Below are 17,904 nucleotides of genomic sequence, written 5' to 3' on the forward strand. Positions count from 1 at the left end.
AGAGCTGTGTGGTGGACTCAGGGCTCTGGGGGAATAAGCCAGAAGAAAAGAGATCCCAGCATGAAATCTCCACCAGGCTTTGCTTTCAGAGGAGCTTTCCCAGAGTCCACAGCTTTCCTCCGTAGTGTTGATCATGGTTTGGAATTCTGCAGTTGCCTTATTCTTTGATGGCCAGCTCTTTCTAACTGGGCCATAAACTCCATGAGAGTGGGTGATGTGTCCATCTTATTTTTTTATAATAGCTTTATTGAGATGTAAGTCACACACCATAAAATTCACCCATTTGAAGTACACATTCAGTTGCTTTTAGGGTATTCACAGAGTTGTGCAACCATCCACACTATCTAATTTCAGAACATTTTCATCATCCCTGAAAGAAACCCCATATCCATTGGCAGGTCCCCCCGCCACTAACCTCCCCAACTGCCCCCAGCTCCCAGCAGTTGCTAATCTGCTTTCTGTTTGTATGGATTTGTTACCGAAAGGGGGGCCGCTTCCAGGGCCCAAGAGTGGGCTCTTGTCTAACGCTCGGAAATGTATTGTCCGAGGAGACACGTTATCCTTACAGGGCGAAAGGCTTTATTGGGAAGGGGCGCCTGGGCAGAGAACAGTGGAATAAGGGAGCCCAGGAGAACTGCTGTGCCGCGTGGCTCACAGTCTCAGGTTTTATGGTGATGGGGTTAGCTTTCCAGGTTGTCTCTGGCCAGTCATCTTGCTTGTGCCCCTGTTTGGTCTGACTAAGGTCCTTCCTGATGGTGTGTGCATCTCTCAGCCAAGATGGATTCCAGCGTGAGGGTTTCTGGGAGGTTGGCAGGACATATTATGGGCCAGCGTCTCCTCCCTCCTTTTGGCCCCTCCCGAATTCTCCTGGTTAGTTTGCAGCGGCAGTGTGCCCTATCGGGACCTCCTGTTGTGACACAACTCATGCAAGTGGTTATTATTGTGCCTGGCTGAGGCAGGCAGTTTTGGTCAACAGATTTTCCTATACTGGACATTTCATATAAAGGGAATCACAGGATATGTGGCCTTTTATGATTGGATTTTTTTTTACTTAACATAATGTTTTCAAGGTTCATCCATGTCGTAACACGTATCAGTATTTCATTTGTTTTTGTGGCCTAATAATATTCCATGGGATGGACAGACCATATTTTTCCATTCATCAGTTGATGGACAGTTGGGTTGTTTCCATTTGGGGGCTATTATGAATAGTGCCACTATCAACATTCCAGTACAAGGTTTTGTGTGGTCCTGTGTTTCCATCTCTTGGGAATACACCAAGGATTGGAACTGCTGGGTCATGTGGTAACTCTGTGTTTCACGTTTTGAGCAGCTGCCAGATCGTTTTCCACACTGGCTGCACTATTTTACTTTTCCACCAGCAGTGCATTGAGGCTTCCAGTTTGTTCCATTTTGTCCACATTCTCGCTAACACTTGTTTATTTTCTCTTGTTTTGGTTTTTATAATAGCCATTCTAATGGATGTGAGGTGGTATCTGATTGTGCTTTTGATTTGCATTTTCCTAATGATTAGTAATGTGAGAATCTTTTCATGTGCTTATTGGCAATTTCTATATCTTCTGTGAAGAAATATCTATTCAGTCCTTTGCCCTTTTTTTTTTTTTTTGTGGTACGTGGGCCTCTCACTGTTGTGGCCTCTCCCATTGTGGAGCACAGGCTCCAGGCTCAGCGGCCATGGCTCATGGGTCCAGCCGCTCCGCGGCATAGGGGATCTTCCCGGACCGGGGCACAAACCCACGTCCCCTGCATCGGCAGGCGGACTCTCAACCACTGTGCCACCAGGGAAGCCCTTGATGTTATCTTTTGAAAGTTTAAAATTTTGAAGTCTAACTTATGCATTTTTTTCTTTTTTTGTTCCTTCTGTCTTGGATGTCAGATCAGAGAAGCCATTGCCTAATCTAAAGTCATGAAGATTTGCTCCTGTGTTTTTTCCAAGAGTTTTATAGTTTTAATCTTACATTTAGGTCTGTGTCTATCTCATTCCAGATTGTACCTCCTGTGCCTAAAATAATGCCTGATGTATAGGAGGTACTTGATACTGAGTGAAATGAATGAACTGATATCTCTTGAATGAGTGAGTGAACAGATATCTTCTCATCCCAGAGCTGTTGCTATTTAAGTAAAGCCCCAGGGTTAAGAGAGGGCATTAGACGGAGGATGGGCACCAATTTGTTTTAATCTCCTCCCCCAGGGAAGCTGCCCTTAGTGAGCTCTCACAATTCCCTTTCTGCCAGCTTTTCTTTTCCTGTTTTTCCTCAGTTTTGTTTCCCTATTTGACAAAATGTTGCTAAGACATTTCCTAAATAAATTGTGTCTTGTCTACTTTGGTTAAATTATAAATATGGTAGATATACAAGAAAAATTTTTCCGTCATAAAAATCTTGGTTGGGTGACATTTCTCTTGTTGGTTTTTATTGCGTTAGACTAAATAAATTCAGGTGACACGGCAGTGTATGAATTACAAAGGAAAAGTCACCTCCTAGGGGGATATATGATGTCTAGAACTTACTTTTAGAAAAAAGCACGTATGTCTGCAGAGAGAGAAAACGTAATATGTCAACAACTAATGAATCTGGGTGAAGGCTATTTGGGAGTTCTTTGTACTGTTATTTTAACAACTTTTTTATGGTGAATTTTTTCAAGATAGGTGCTTCACATCCATTTTTCATTTAATCCTCTGCTGTTGAGGAAGAAATGAAGGTGAAGGCAGGCTGACCAAGGTCCGTCAGACTGGTTGAGTAGAGGAACCAAGATTTGGATGTGGGTCTCCAACTCAAGGCCTCCTACATGTTTTATGGCCTCGTGCATCTCAGATAGTCGAGCTTTTGCTGGGAATGACCCGCTCCTTCACCTGCCTCTGTCTTCATGTTCTTGACACTTTACAAGCCTATGCTCAGTGAGGGCAGGTGGGAGACGGTCCAGGAGTTTCTAGAATAGAGGAACTGCCATCCTGGGACTTGAAGAAAAACGAAGAGGGTGTGGAGGGAATCAATGCTTCCTCACCAGCCAGCAGGTGGGCCTCTGAGGCTCTCGGGAGACAGCCCTGACCCCCCTTCTGCCCTGCCTGTTCCAGGAGCTGAAGCTGCCCACCTTCCGAGCCCACTCCCCGCTCCTGAAGAGCCGCCGGTTCTTTGTTGACATCTTAACCCTGCTGAGCAGTCACTGCCAGCTCTGCCCTGCTGCCCGGCACCTGGCCGTCTACCTGCTGGACCACTTCCTGGATCGCTATAACATCACCACCTCCAAGCAGCTCTACGCCGTGGCAGTCTCCTGCCTTCTGCTCGCAAGTACGTGGAACCCACTTCTTTCCCCGTGCTGTTTCCTCAGCCGGTGAGCCCGGGCGCTCCCGAATCGTTCTACATTTCCATGGTCTTTGCACGTCTTCCGTGTTCATCCTTAGCTGGATGTGAACCATAGTAATAATAACCAACATTTTCTTTAGCATCTGTAACGTACCAGGCCAAGGGATGGGGATTTTAGCAGCTTGACCTTAATGAATCCACACAGTGACACTAGAAGACAGATACTTTTAGTACCTCCATTTCACCGAGGAACAGAGAGGTTAAGAAACTTGCCTTGGGTCACCCAGCTCATCTATAGCAGACAGGATTTGAGCCCAGAACTGCATGGTGCCAGAACCTGTGTCTTAACCCCATGTTACCTGCTTTCTGACATAGGGCTTCTGAAATTGCTGGCGGGGGTTGGTGGGGGGGAGCCCTAGCAACCACTGTTCTTAGAGGTGTTTAGAAATGTGACTGTTTGTGTGGGCTCCAAGCAGGACCCATTGTGTAATTCTCCAGGCCTGGGCACAGGCCTCTTGGAGTTTGTATCTTCCAGTGAGGCCTCACTAAACACACGGCATGGGGACTTCCCTGGCGGTCCAGTGGTTAAAACTTCGCCTTCCGATGCAGGGGGTGTGGGTTCGATCCCTGGTCGGGGAGCTAAGATCCCACATGCCTCACGGCCGAAAAACCGAAACATAAAACAGAAGCAATATTGTAACAAATTCAACAAAGACTTTAAAAATGGTCCACATCCAAAAAAAAAAACTTAAAAAAACAAAACAAAACACGGCATGGCTTTGACCATCTGTCTGCCTAGGTAGGAAATGAATATGCCACTACTCTGGTCATCTGCTTAAAGCACAGTCTGCCGTGCCACGCTGCAACTAAAAATTGCCCCCGATTTACCGACAGTCTTAGAACGACCGTCCGTCAGGGTCCTGCCTCTCTGACCTCAGGCCTTTCTCCTCTTCCATCCCTAGGTTCCAGCCAAGCCCCTCCTGTCACAGATCTTTGCACATGCTGTTCCCTCTGCCCACAGGACTTCCCATTCCTTCCCCCTGCCCATCTGGTCCTGGTTAAATGGCGCTCGGGCCCTGTACTCACATCCCTGAGAAAGCCTCCCCTGCCGCCTTGGGAGTGGGGTGTACATAAGGCCTCCCTGAGGTACAGCCGCACGGCCTCATGGACTTTCGATTGACACTCACCTCCCCCTGCTAAGCAGTGAGTTTCAGGGAGGGAAAGGAACACATAGTAAGGCCTCAAAAAATAAGATTTGTGGACTCTCGTGCTTCCAGAGCCGGGGGCGGGAGTTCTATCCCTGGTTGGGGAACTAGGATCCCACATGCCGTGTGGTGTGGCCAAAGAAAATAAAATGAAATAAAATGAAAACAATATTTGTGGGCTAAAGGAAATGAATGGAGCCAGAGTTTCCCTTAGAGTTGGGCCAAGTTGCCCTTCATGCAGACGGGTGGGACACCCCAAAGTGGCCAGCTGCAGTCACATTTCTTTGACATCTAGTCTTTTCTCCTTAAAATTCAATCACATCTTACATTCTCCGCTACAATATGTTATTGTCCCTATTTTATTTTATGGGTCCCTTCCCCATTCCCCAGTGCTTGATTCCCTCTGATGCTTGAGACCACCATGCCCATTTTCTCCTGTGGCTTTGTCTGTCCCCTGGCATGCTGCTACAGACCCTCCAGCACAATCACCCAGGTCCAGACACGTGGCTTTAGAGTTTTCAGAATTCTGCCTTGTTTTCCACCCTGGCACCTGCCAACCTGCTGTTATCTTAATCCCTTTGGCTGCTCTGGGTTTACAGCCTCCTGACTTGTGATTTTCTCTACCTTGAGCCAACTGGATTTCCCGTGTTATACAGGGTAGCCTGTCTTGCTGGGAGTCCAGCCTGCCTCACTACTTCAAAGTCTCAAATCAGCACGCAGCTCTGTTTTGTCTTGGGAGGAGCTGGGGGTTTGTCCCCGCTGCAGCGGCCCTCGAGGAGTCTGCGGCCCTCGAGGAGTCTGCACTGTGGCCTCTGGCCTGCTGCCGTCTGTGATCTGCGGGTTGCCTCGAGGGCCCTGGGGCAGGGGACTCGGATTTCCATGGGTTCACCGAGGCTCCCAGCATCTGTCTGGGGAGCTGGGATGAGAGGTGCGCACTGGGGACTCCTTTGTGCCTGCTGCTGTGGCAGAGGGAGGGGGCCTTTCAGAGGGAGAGGCAGAGGCCCCTCACCCACATGTCTGAGGACAGCAGCCAGCCTTGGGCAGCAGGAACGGATTTTTCAGGACACCTGCCATATGCTCAGAGGCCCCAGGAAAGAAGAGTTTCCATGACAGCCTGAAATCCTATTTCATTCCTCCCTCCCCTCTCGCCAGGCCGACTGTCAGCCACAAGGGGGTTCACCTTGCCTCAGGAAGTTCTGGGTTCTGCTAATTTTGTTGCAATAATTAATTCCCAGATAAGAAGGGGGATAGTCCTTCTTGCCCCCATCTGTCCATTCTTAGGTTTTTAAAGCTGCTTCCAGGTAAGGGCCTTTGCATAGGTGGAGCCCCTCTCAACCTACACATAGCCCCTTCTGCCCCCATAAAACAGGAGCCAGTCAAGGACGCATGTCTCCAAGCCTGGGGAAGGGGGCAGAAAAGCAAGAGCTTGTGGGTTGTTCCTTGGGGGACCACTGGCAAAGCCACCCTTTGCCTTTCTAGGACCAAGTTAACTTCATTTCCTACCTTGACAGAGGAGAGAATTCTAGTATAAATATAATCTAGATATAAATATACCATAAATAGAGAAGAGCCACTCTCTTCTTTAGTCTTTCATCTCACACAGCACCCCTCCCCAACTGTCTTTTGCTTGTTGGTGTTTAACTAAAAGGACAATTTGACAACACAGAAACCCCACCACTTGCAGGTGAGTTGGCTTTCACAGTGCCACGTAATAATCGTCGTCCCGGCGGGGGCAGCTTCATTGCTCACTGGTCCCCTTCTATGCGCCCAGCCCCGTGCCAAGCACTTTACACACACATCACTTGGAAGCCTCACAACCAGCCTGTGTGATTGTGCTGTCATCTGACCATTCTGTAGGCTCAGAGAGGCCCAAGGTCACACAGTTTGGAACTTTGCTTTATTTTTTTTCAATTGAGGTAGAAGTCATATCACAACATAGACTCTACCATTTTAACCACTGTAGAGTGTATAGTTCCATGACATTTAGTACATTAACGCTGTTGTGCAGACATCACCTCTCTCTAGATCCAGAACATGTTCATCACCCCAAAAGGAGCCCATGTATCCATTAGGCAGTAACTCCCCATTCCTTCCCACCCTGGCCCCTGGCAACCACCAGTCCTGTTCTGTGTCTGTATAGAGTTGACTGTTATGGGTAATTTCATATGAAAAGGAGTCATACAACACGTGACCTTTTATGTCTGGTTTCTTTCACGTTCTGTTTTCAGGGTTCATCCGTGTTGTAGCATGTATCAGTATTTCATTCCTTGTTACGGCTAGATAATCTCTGTTGTATGGATAGACCACATTTGTTTTTATCCGTTCCTCTGTTGATGGACATTTGGGTTGTTTTCACGTTTTGGCTATTAGGATAGTGCTGCTGTGAATACTCGGGCACCAGTTTGTTTGAACATCTATTTTCAATTCTTTTGCGTAGCAACCTAGGAGTGGAATTGCTGGTCATATATGGTCATTCTATGTTGAACTTTTTAAGGAAACTTGGAGTTTTACTTTTGCCTGGTTGTCACTGCTCGGAGATGACTGGGTGCTGAGTTCTTAGCTTCAGGGCATGGACCAGCCTGAGGAAGGAGAGAGGGAGGGAAAGAAAACCGGAAAGACAAGAGGCATGCTTGCTATGCTATGTTACGCTATGTAGCGTGGCCCTTAAATGTGATGATACAAAAAGTATGAAATACATTTTTATTGCTAGAAACATACAAAGATACAGAAGGACTTACTGTAAAAAAAGTGTTTCCCCCCAAAATCCATAGTCCCATTCCCAAAGTTTGGGGTGTATCCTTCCAGTTCTAGATGTACTTACGTATTTTCAGAATTTGGAAAACAAACCTATTTTCATTTCCGGGGGTGAGAGGAGGGAATTGAATCATAGATAACAGCCGTATATAAACCGCCCGTAAAGGGACTTCCCTGGTGGTCTGGTGGTTAAGACTCCTTGCTTCCAATGCAGGGGGCACGGGTTCGATCCCTGGTCGGGGAACTAAGACCCCACATGCCACGTGGTGTGGCCAAAAAAACCCCCCAAAACTGCCCTTAAACAAAATTGCCAGATTCCCTCCCTTCCTCCTTTTTTCTATTCTTTATTTTCCTTTCTAAGCCAATTCCGTCATACTTTCTCTTTACAGACTTCTGTTTTCTTCCTTGTGACTTCCAGACCCCCACCCCACTCCCTGGGAAAGCAAGGTTTCTTTTTTTTTTTTCCCCGGTACGCAGACCTCTCACTGTTGTGGCCTCTCCCGGATTGTGGCCTCTCCCGTTGCGGAGCACAGGCTCCGGATGTGCAGGCTCAGCGGCCATGGCTCACGTGCCCAGCTGCTTCACGGCATGTGGGATCTTCCCAGACCGGGGCATGAACCCGTGTCCCCTGCATCGGCAGGTGGGACTCTCAACCACTGCGCCACCAGGGAAGCCCCTAAACAAGGTTTCTTAGTGCTGAGTTGTTGGTGAGCCCTGTCCTGCTCCTGGCTTCTGGCTTGTGAAAAGCTGTGAAAGCTCAGGGAGACAAGTCCATCTGTTTCTTGGGATAAAGTTCTGACTTCCATATTTTGTAGGTGAGCCTGAGGTCCAATGCTGGCCTTCATCTCAGCCCTCATCCTCCTCCCCAGGAGAGGGAAACATCAAGCAGGAGGGTTGGTCCACGGCCTCTGCAAGGGAAGGACCCCTCTCTGCACATGGGTCCTCCTGCAGGGCAGGGTCCTGTAGCCCGGCGTGTGAGTCTGTCATGCTCTGCTGTGCTTACCTGCAGAAAGGCCCATCTCCCTCCTGTAGAGTTTTAAATTAGAAATGGTTGTGCTCACTTGTAAATGAGATTCAAAGAATAAATTAAAATCTGTTACCCATCTCATTCTCCAGAGATAACTTCTGGCAACAGTCCCTTACCTCTTTTTCCAAAATGGGTCGAGGTGTATTTTCTAGAAATGTTCTGTGCATATACAAACATACAGTCAGCCCTCATGAGGCCAAGATTCCATACTTGTGAATTCGCCTACTCACTAAAATTTATTTGTAACCCCAGAATCAATACTCCCGGAACTTTTCGGGTCATTCGTGGACACGTGCCGAGCAGCAGAAGATGTGAATCGCCTGGCGTGCGTGTTCCCAGCTGAGGTCGAACAAGGCAGCGCTGTGCCTTCTCAGCTCTCATACTAATAACAGGTGTCCTTTTTTTGCTGTTTAGTGCCATGTTTTCTCATTTTTCTGCTTGTTGGTGTTTTTGCTGCGTAAAACGGGCCCTAACCATCGTGCTGAATTGCAGTGTCGTGTTCCTACGTTTGGGAAGGCTGTGGTGTGTGTACCTTAGGAGAAAAATGTGTGTGTTAGGTAAGCTTTGCTCAGGTATAAGGTGTAAGTGCTGTTGGCTGTGAGTTCAGTGGTCATGAGTCAACAATACAGTAAACAGAAATACACAAAAAAGGTTATGTGTTGATCGGTTGTGATCAGAGGCTCAAAGGAACCTAACCCTGTATCTTGCCCTGGGAGCGTGGTTCTGTATTCACCACATCAGTGTGCACAGTGAATAATCAGAATCCATTACATTTTGCACAAGTGGATAATACCAAAGGTGTTTTTTTCATGGTACCTTTAGGGAACATCTTTCCTGTCTGTATGGATTTACCTTACTCTTTTTACTGACTGCAGAGTTCTCCATATTATAAACACTGACATTATAGAATGATTCCCTGTCGATGGATATTTACATTGCCATCTTTTTCTTTCTTTGTTTTTACTGCTTTAAACTACATGACAACCGCTGTCCTTTCCTCTGCATCTTTGCACACTGAGGTATGTTTGTGGGATTGCTTTGGTCAGAGGTGTGTGCATTTAAGATTTTGGTGGGTAGCACTGAATTGCCTTGCAGAGGTTTTGACCAACAGCTGAGCAGATCCCTTTTTTCTTAAATTGAACTTAATGTGTGGGAGCCTTTGGAATCATGTGCTTCTCCACGAGAGCAACACACCATCAGAAGAGGAGTGTTGTCCCTCCCCCATCCTGGCCCCTCATCACTGCCCACTTTGAGCTTCTGTCTATGCTCCCAGCAGAGAGTACATTTGGCATCCTGCCTTTCTGCCTTGTCCTGTCCAGGGTGTCCAGGTGAGAAAATGAGTTCCCAGACCAACTGCTTTAAGGCTCCTTAAGCCAGAAATCAGTAGCCTCATTTCTTAGGTCAGGTACCAAAAAGGCACTGCCTCTGGGTCTCGGGAGATTCTAGGAGAGGCCTGTCTTTCTCCTAGGAAAGTGCCTCACTCCCCCCTCTCTCATCCCTGCATCCCTCCCCTCCCCTCCCCTCCCCTTCCCCTGCTTTGATGACTGAGAAGCAGCTTCTTTGACAGCAAAGTGGGGGAAGCAGTCCTAATCCCTCCTGGATTTTCCCTTCTGGACAAGGATGAAGGAAGGCACCCCAGCTCCCCCCAAAAGCTAGGAATGCTTGGGACCCCTCTGGGGCACTAATTGTAGGCAGCAGATGCAAAGGGAGCAATTTTTCCAGGTGGCCTTGTTCAGGGGTGTACTTCAGACAAAGCCTAAGATTTATTTATAGGATTAAACCCAAATCTGTGAGGAAATGTGGCTGCCCCCGTGCAGGAAATAATTTAACACTCCCTGCCTCTCATGCAAGAGTGGCCAGCACTCAGTTTCCTCCCTGCCATGGTTTCACATTTCAGAAACCAGGATAGGTCTTACCTTTGATGTGTGCGCTTCATATGACCATAGTTTATTATTTCCTCCAAAAAGCTGCTGCAACATCAGTGGTACCTCTTCTAATCGGTGACATTTTGGCAGTGGCCGCACAGCATGGGCGGACTGAAAACAGTGGTCTGTCACGTGAGGGCCACGCTGAGCAGATCCGGGCTTGGGGCTCCAGTGTTACGGCGCAGTGAGTGAGGACACGGTGATTTTCCATTTCCTGTTCCCATCTCTGCAGACTGGCAGGCTTAGAACTATTTGGGGGGAGGGATTTTGTGTGACGTGCCGGTTGGATAGCTGGCTGGGCTGGAAATTCAGAAATCACACCATTTGCCTTAGCAATTCTAATGCCCAGACCTGTTTGGCCAAGGCCTGGGGTTTTTTGAGAGGAGGGGGAATCTTGAGCTGCACGGGTTCATTAATCATGCAGTGTTCAGGGGCCCTTGACCCTGCATGGGTAAACCAGTCAAAAAACATTTATTCCACCTCTGCGATACGCCAGGTGCTGTGTTCAGCCCCGGGGAGATGGGGGTAAACAGTAGGGGTGCCTACAGGCCCTTTCGTTGACGATGGTTCATTCCACGCACATATACCTACTATGCACTGAGCCTGGGAGACTGTAGGGCACAAAGCAGATCAAGTCCCCGTCCTAAAGAAGCAGACTTCAAGCCAAGCATGACCAGCAGGTCTTTGGGCACCTGCCTGGAACAAGCCAGTTGCCCTTCTGAGAAAATCCAAGTGTCCTTACTGTTAGGAGAACAGCCCGGCTCACACGAAGACCCAGACATTGACGTTGGGCAGCCTGTCCACTCCTCACGCTGTCTGCAGTTTGGCTGCTGGGAGCTAGGCATTCATCTTTATTTTCTTTTTATTTGCAGTAGCCTTGAACCCTCTCTGTAGTGAATACTCGTGTCTTGTAGTACCTTCTCCGCTCTTATGGCCAGAATTGCATTATACGTATTCTCCTGCTGCTGCTGAAGTCTGAGAGGGCAGAGCTCAGAGTTCTTCATTAGGCACCCGTTCCCCACACCCAGAGACTGTCTTCCTGATTAGAGCCCCTCCTTGCCTTGCCTAGGAGACTCGGGCTCCACGTGGTGGGTGTTCACTCCCCTGGTCACAGCACCCTGCCCTCCACGGGACACCCACCGCCTGGTCAGCATTGGTCTCGATCGTACCAGCAAGGCACCTTTCAGTTGATTTTAAAACCCCTTCCAAATAAATAACTAATAAGAACCTGCTGTGTAGCACAGGGAACTCCATTCAATACTCTGTGATGGTCTATATGGGAAAAGAATCTAAAAAAAAAAAAAGAAGAGTGGATATGTGGATATGTATAACTGAGTCACTTTGCTGTACACCTGAAACTAATACAACATTGTAAATCAACTATATGGTGGTGCAGTGGTTAAGGGTCTGCCTGCTAATGTAGGGGACACGGGTTCGAGCCCTGGTCCGGGAAGACCCCCACATGCCGTGGAGCAACTAAGCCCACGAGCCACAACTGGTGAGCCTGCGCTCTAGAGCCCGCGAGCCACAACTACTGAAGCCCGCGTGCCTAGAGCCCGTGCTCCACAACAAAAGAAGCCACCTCAATGAGAAGCCCGTGCACCGCAACGAAGAGTAGCCCCCGCTTGCCGCAGCTAGAGAAAGCCCGCGCACAGCAATGAAGACCCAACACAGCCAAAAATAAATAAGTAAATAAATGAAATAAATTTATTTTTAAAAAATAAAAAAATGAAGATCACTGTCCTCTAAACAAAAGCCCCTTCCAGGCCCAAAGGAAATATGCCAGCCTGTCCCCTCTCTGGGTGGTGAGATGAGATTATTTTCATGTTAGGAGTGGATTTTCAAGATGGTCTTCAAGGAGCATGCCTTGCCTTTCCCTGTGTCCTAGTCCTGGACTAGGGCAGATCCACATTCGGGAACCTTCTCTGGCAGTTACTTTGCCGGTTGTGGCTTCTAGGGGCCCGTCTTCTGAGAAGTTGAAACTGCTTTTCCTCAGCAGGAGACTGGTATTTGTCCCTTGTAGAAAATTAGAAAATAGAAAAAAATATAAAGAATAAAATAAAAACTACTTGCAAACTCACTGCATTTTTTTCTATAATCAGAATTTGCGGGTGGAGGGCAGATCCTGGCCTCAGGGATCATGGAACGGTTAATATTTATTGTTTCTATGCCAGGCAGTGTTTTGAATTCTTTGTGTGGGTTTGCTCATTTAATCCTCAGAACAATCCTGTGAAGTAGGCACTGTTATTTTCCTCAGTTGACAGAGGATGCAACTGAGGCCCAGTAGTTGGGTAACTTGCCCATGGGCACACAGCTAGGATGGGGACCCAGGTGGCCATCACCGCCCCCCAACCCTGCCCCCCGAGTCCTTGCTCTCAGCTGCTACACAACAGCAGCACTTGTCCCACAGCAGATCACTTTCTTTTATTTATTTATTTATTTTTAAATTTAATTTTGGCTGCATTGGGTCTTCGTTGCTGTGCGTGGGCTTTTCTCTAGTTGCAGCGAGTGGGTGCTACTCTTCGTTGCAGTGCGCGGGCTTCTCATTGCGGTGGCTTCTCCTGGTGTGGAGCACGGGCTCTAGGCACGTGGGCTTCAGTAGTTGTGGCTCGTGGACTCTAGAGCGCAGGCTCAGTAGTTGTGGCACACGGGCTTAGCTGCTTCACGGCATGTGGGATCTTCCCGGACCAGGGCTCAAACCTGTGTCCCCTGCATTGGCAGGCGGATTCTTAACCGCTGTGCCACCAGGGAGGTCCCAGATCACTTTCTTCCTTGGCTCTAGCAAGAAGACTCAAACCAGCAAATGAAGAGGTTGCTGGGAGTTGCCTGGCTCCTCTGCTTTCCGAGGCTGCAGAGTGCGTTTTAGCTGACCTGGATGAAAACTTCGGCCCTAAGGACGGTGTTTCACGTCTGGAAGTGACTCCCCTTCTAACCTTGAGAGAGGGGGCCAAGATTGCTGCACTCCTCCCCTCCCCCTCCCCTTCCCTCCCCCTTCCCCTCCCCCTCCCCTTCCCCCTTCTCCTCTTCCTCTTTCTCCTCCCTTCTCCAAGCAGAGGGGTTGGAACAACAAAGGATCCAGGACCCCTCCATCCATGCCTTCAGCACCACAGCCTAGAAGAGCTCTCTCTCAGCTCTTCCTGCAGCCCGGCAGCCTGGTCAGGCCCAGTCCAGGGCAGCCCCTGGTGAGCCAGGAGTGGGTATTCTGCAAAGCAGTGACCCTCATTACAGGGGAGAACTCTGTGATGTAATCCAGGCCCCAGATGCCAGCCGTGTACATGACAAGGGGCCACATCCCATGGCCTCTTACAGTCAATGATATTATTTGGGTCCCTTGTAAAGAGGAGCACAAAGGAGCCTGGACGTTGCTGGGGCCACCGTGTGAAGTCATGCCACCAGTTGCTCCATCCTGAGACGGGGAAGTCCTCACAGCCAGAAGGGAAGCCAGTGTCTGACCCAGCTGGCCGAATGCCACCTCTGACCTCGGAGACATTTTTACAGTTTCCTCCTGGAGAAAACCACCACCTGCAACCTCATCTCCGGTCCAGAGTTGGACTCAGGAACTGAGTCAGCCTGTCAGAAATGTGTTTCCATTCATTCGTGCATTCAGTATTTATTGAGCTCTGCTCCGTGCGGGAGACTGGAGATGCAGCCTTGCTGTGAGGAGGGGAAAGAGGGAGACCCTGTAAGGCAGGGTACGTGTGTGTGGAAGGAATCTTCAGTGACAGGGACCGTAGACATTCCTTAAGGATGTCTTTGTGTCCTGAGGAAGGAAGGGAGCTCAACCAGGGAAGGTGGCCGAGCTTCACCTTCATGCTGGGTCTCCCTGACCCCCAGGTCTGGCTGAGATTACAGGCTTGTTTCTGCAGGACGTTTCCTAACCTCCAGGTCTCTGGAGGGGCTGGAGCTCTTGGACGCAGCATGTCTGCAGCAGGATAGCGTGGGGGAGACACATCCTCCCCGCTTCCCACCGCTATGGTCTTCACATCTTCCTCCCTTCCCTGAAAACCACCACCGAAGCACTGTCTTATAGCTGGAGGGTTTTCTTGCTCTGTCCCTGGCTTTCTCTCTCTCCCACCTCAAATCCTGTTCACAAATTAAGCTGTTATTGCACCTGTGACTGTGACTGCACGGTTGGTCCTGAAGCGAGCAGAGGTTTATAAAGCAGCTCACGTTCCAATGTTTGTTGAGCGCCAGGCCCTGTTCTGAGTACACCGAGCCCTTGTGTCATCCTCACCACCATTCTGTCTCCTTCTGTTTCTCCCATTGCACCAGCCCCAGAGGTTGAGACTTGCCCCAGACCACACAGCCAGTGAGTGGCTGAGCCTCTGGAGAACCCAGGGTGACCCTCGGCACCGTACTTGCTCTGCCTCTCCGTGCTGCATCGCAAAGTCAAACAGCCTCTCGGAGGGTGCCGTCCCCAGAGTAGTTTCCTAGCTTCTCCATCAGATTGCTCAAAATCTGTCTCCCCTGGTTCCTCGGAAAGACACTTGTCTGCTGGACATATGGGCATGCCCCTTTGGGGACAAGTAGGAAGCAAGCTTCTGGCCTCAATAACTACAAAAAGCCAAAGAGCTTTTTTTAAAAAAAAAAAATTGAAGCATCGTTGATTTACAGTGTTGTGTTCATTACTGCTTTACAGCAAAGTGAATCAGTTATACATATATATATATATATATATATACATTCTTTTTTTAATATTTTCTTTTCCATCATGGTTTATCACAGGATATTGAATATAGTTCTCTGTGCTATACTGTAGGACTTTGTTGTTTATCCATCCTATATATAAAAGCTTATATCTGCTAACCCCACTTCCCACTCCATCCCTCCCCCACCTCCCTCCCCCTTGGCAATCACCAGTCTGTTCTCTATGTTAGTGATTCTGTTTCTGTTTCATAGTTAAGTTCATTTGTGTCTTATTTTAGATTCCACATATAAGTGATATCGTATGGTATTTGTCCTCTTTCTGACTTACTTCACTTAGCATGATAATCTCTAGGTCCATCCATGTAGCTGCAAACGGCATTATTTCAGTCTTTTTTATGGTTGAGTAGTATTCCATTGTGTATATGTACTATATCTTCTTTATCCATTCATCTGTCGATGGACATTTCTGTTGCTTCCATGTCTTGGCTATTGTAAGTAGTGCTGCAATGAACATTGAGGTGCATGTATCCTTTTGGACCATGTTTTTCTCTGGATATATGCCCAGGAGTGGAATGGTAGCTCTATTTTTAGTTTTCTGAGGAACCTCCATATTGTTTTCCACAGTGGCTGCACCAACTTACATTCCCACCAACAGTGTAGGAGGGTTCCCTTTTCTCCACACTCTCTAGGGGAGGCTGTTCTTTATTACAGAAAGCATCCCTGTTGGAGATTTACTCTTCAACGTCAGTTCTGCCATTGGAAATAAAAACTGAGTCTTGTTGATCATACAGATCTTTAGTGGAAAGGCTCTGGAATAAATAGGAGGATTGATGAAGATGAGTATTTGTAGAGAACATGGTGGTTAGATGGGCAGGCTGCAGCTTACCTGACACCCACATCCATGGGAATTCCTGCACCCAGGTAGGTAAACTCACTATGGAGACTTTCTGGAATTGCAGGGATCTTCGTGATTGTATCTGAAATTTCCTGCTTGTGGTATAGAAAGCTCTGGACTTTGGAGCCATTTATGTATTTGTTTAAAAAAAACCTGTTAAGTATTGAATTTGTGCTGGCTGCTGTGCTAGGTGAAGGGGATCTATAATGTTCTACAAGACAGATGTGGTCCCCATGCTCATGGAATAAGTAGCCAGCCAGACTTTTCATTTTGCTCTCGCCCTTCACAGCTGGGTGATTGGGACAACTCACTTAACCTTTCTGAGCTTCTGATTCCATGTGGAAAACACTCCCAGCCCCTGGGGTTGTTCCCAGAATGCACTGAATTCACTTGTCAAGGGCATAGCAAGCATGGTCCATGGAGGCTGCCCCTCCCTCAGGACTGCCTGTATTGCTTGATGCCTGCTGTGCTGTGCGTGGAGCCTGAGATGCAGAGGGGAACCAAGTGTGAAACTCCCTGCCCTCCGGGGCTCACATCCTAGTGTGTGGATTCCCTGCTTCTTGTTAACCAGCTGGGACACCTGGGAAACTCCCACCCCTGCGGGGAAGACCCATCCGAGAAAGGCCTTGGACCCCACACTGCCCTTGGCCTCCCTCTCTGTGAACCTTGGAACCACCAGCAGGAGGGTGGAATTCAAGGTCACAATCCAGGGGAAGGAAGCTGGGGCCACTCTGGCGTCCTCTCTGGGGGTCCCTCACAGCCCAGCCGGTGGAATTGGTGGAGCTGGGGGAGCCTTTGGTTGGACTTATTTCCACCCCTTTTTCAGAGCCTGTAAGAAAATGTCTGTAGCGTCGGCTGCCAACTCTAGTTCATCTCTACCCAACTAACAGGACTTTAGAAGAAAGATCAGAGGTCCGGGGTGCAAGGAGTAAATAACAATGTTCAGTAAATAATAGCAGCATCTGCTACCATTTATGGAGCGCTTCCTATGCCGTGGGTCCTGTGCCAGTCACGTACCTACTGTCTCCTTGAGCCCTCCTGACCACCCTTTGGGCTGTGGGTTTCCAAGTGATTGCCCAAAGTCATACAGGTCATAACAGCAGTAGGGATGGAGAACTAGAACTGGAGCCTGAACTCAAAAGTCCTTGGAGGGAAAAGGGGAGCATTCTTGCCTGTTTCCAGTCAGGACCTCCCCCAGAATCCGGGTTCACCCTGGTTAACAGGATATGCTCAGCCCTTATTAAATATCCTCAGGACTAGCTATAAATAAAGCTGGCCGGTTCTGCCCCACCTAATGGCCACTGCTCTCCCCTTTGATGAAGGAAGGATCTGAAGAAGGAAGAATTAGTATCAGAAAGATCTCCACTCAGCCTGGCCCAGCCTGGGGACTAAAGGGCCCAGTGCTTTCTCTCCCAAGTACTGGTGAAAAGCCCTTTCCACCAGGGCTTTCTCTTTCCTCTTGGGTCCTCAGCTCCTCTACCGCCCAGCTCTTTTCTACAGTCAGCTCAGAAGATGTCAGGTCCACCTGGAGGGGCAGGCAGCCACTGGGGTGGCTCTTTACCCTCTGATCTGCCTCCCTCCCTTCCCTTTATCATCAGCAGCATACAGAGTAGGGCAGGGAGCTGCGGGAAGCGGGAGGGTAGCCATGGGGTCTCAATTCCTCATCAAATTTTGTTTCTCTTTCTTAGATGAAGGGTGGGGGGAGGACTTCAAATAGGAGAGAGGCCTTTCTTCGAAAGGGCAGTTTTGCTGCTTTTAAGGCATTGTACTTCTTTAGCAAGAAGAATAGTTTTAATAGCTATTGCATTAAAACCTGGTTCTCTTTAGCCGAGGAACTTTGGCCTCATGTCTGAGCCTAGGTTTACCTCCTGAATGGGCAGCAGGTAATCCTGAATGAGTCTATAAATGGGCATCTTGCCAGGCATGAAGGACTGTTGGGGGGATTAACTGGGACCTGTCTAGTAGAGAGTGGGCAGCACTAGGCCTGGGCTTGAGAAACGGGCAACACTGGCTCCCATTCTGTGCTGTTTATGTTTTTGTTTAAGAATTTTTCTAAAGTCAGTGTAAATGTGGATGAGTGTTAGAGTCGCATAATGCATTCATGGGGCTTCATTATAACAATTTTCTC

At 48.5% G+C, this 17,904-nt stretch overlaps 1 protein-coding gene across 1 annotated transcript in view; it reads left to right on the plus strand.

Annotated features, from left to right (window-relative positions):
* Positions 1-17,904, plus strand: part of CCNJL (cyclin J like) — a 55,482-nt gene that overhangs the window by 25,331 nt on the left and 12,247 nt on the right. Inside the window, exon 3 of the mRNA XM_032627420.1 lies at positions 3,095-3,308. Within this exon, the coding sequence (XP_032483311.1) occupies positions 3,095-3,308 (214 nt within the window). The remainder of the gene's footprint in view (positions 1-3,094; positions 3,309-17,904) is intronic.

This window comes from Phocoena sinus, chromosome 3 (assembly GCF_008692025.1).
Source record: "Phocoena sinus isolate mPhoSin1 chromosome 3, mPhoSin1.pri, whole genome shotgun sequence".
Taxonomy (NCBI): domain Eukaryota; kingdom Metazoa; phylum Chordata; class Mammalia; order Artiodactyla; family Phocoenidae; genus Phocoena; species Phocoena sinus.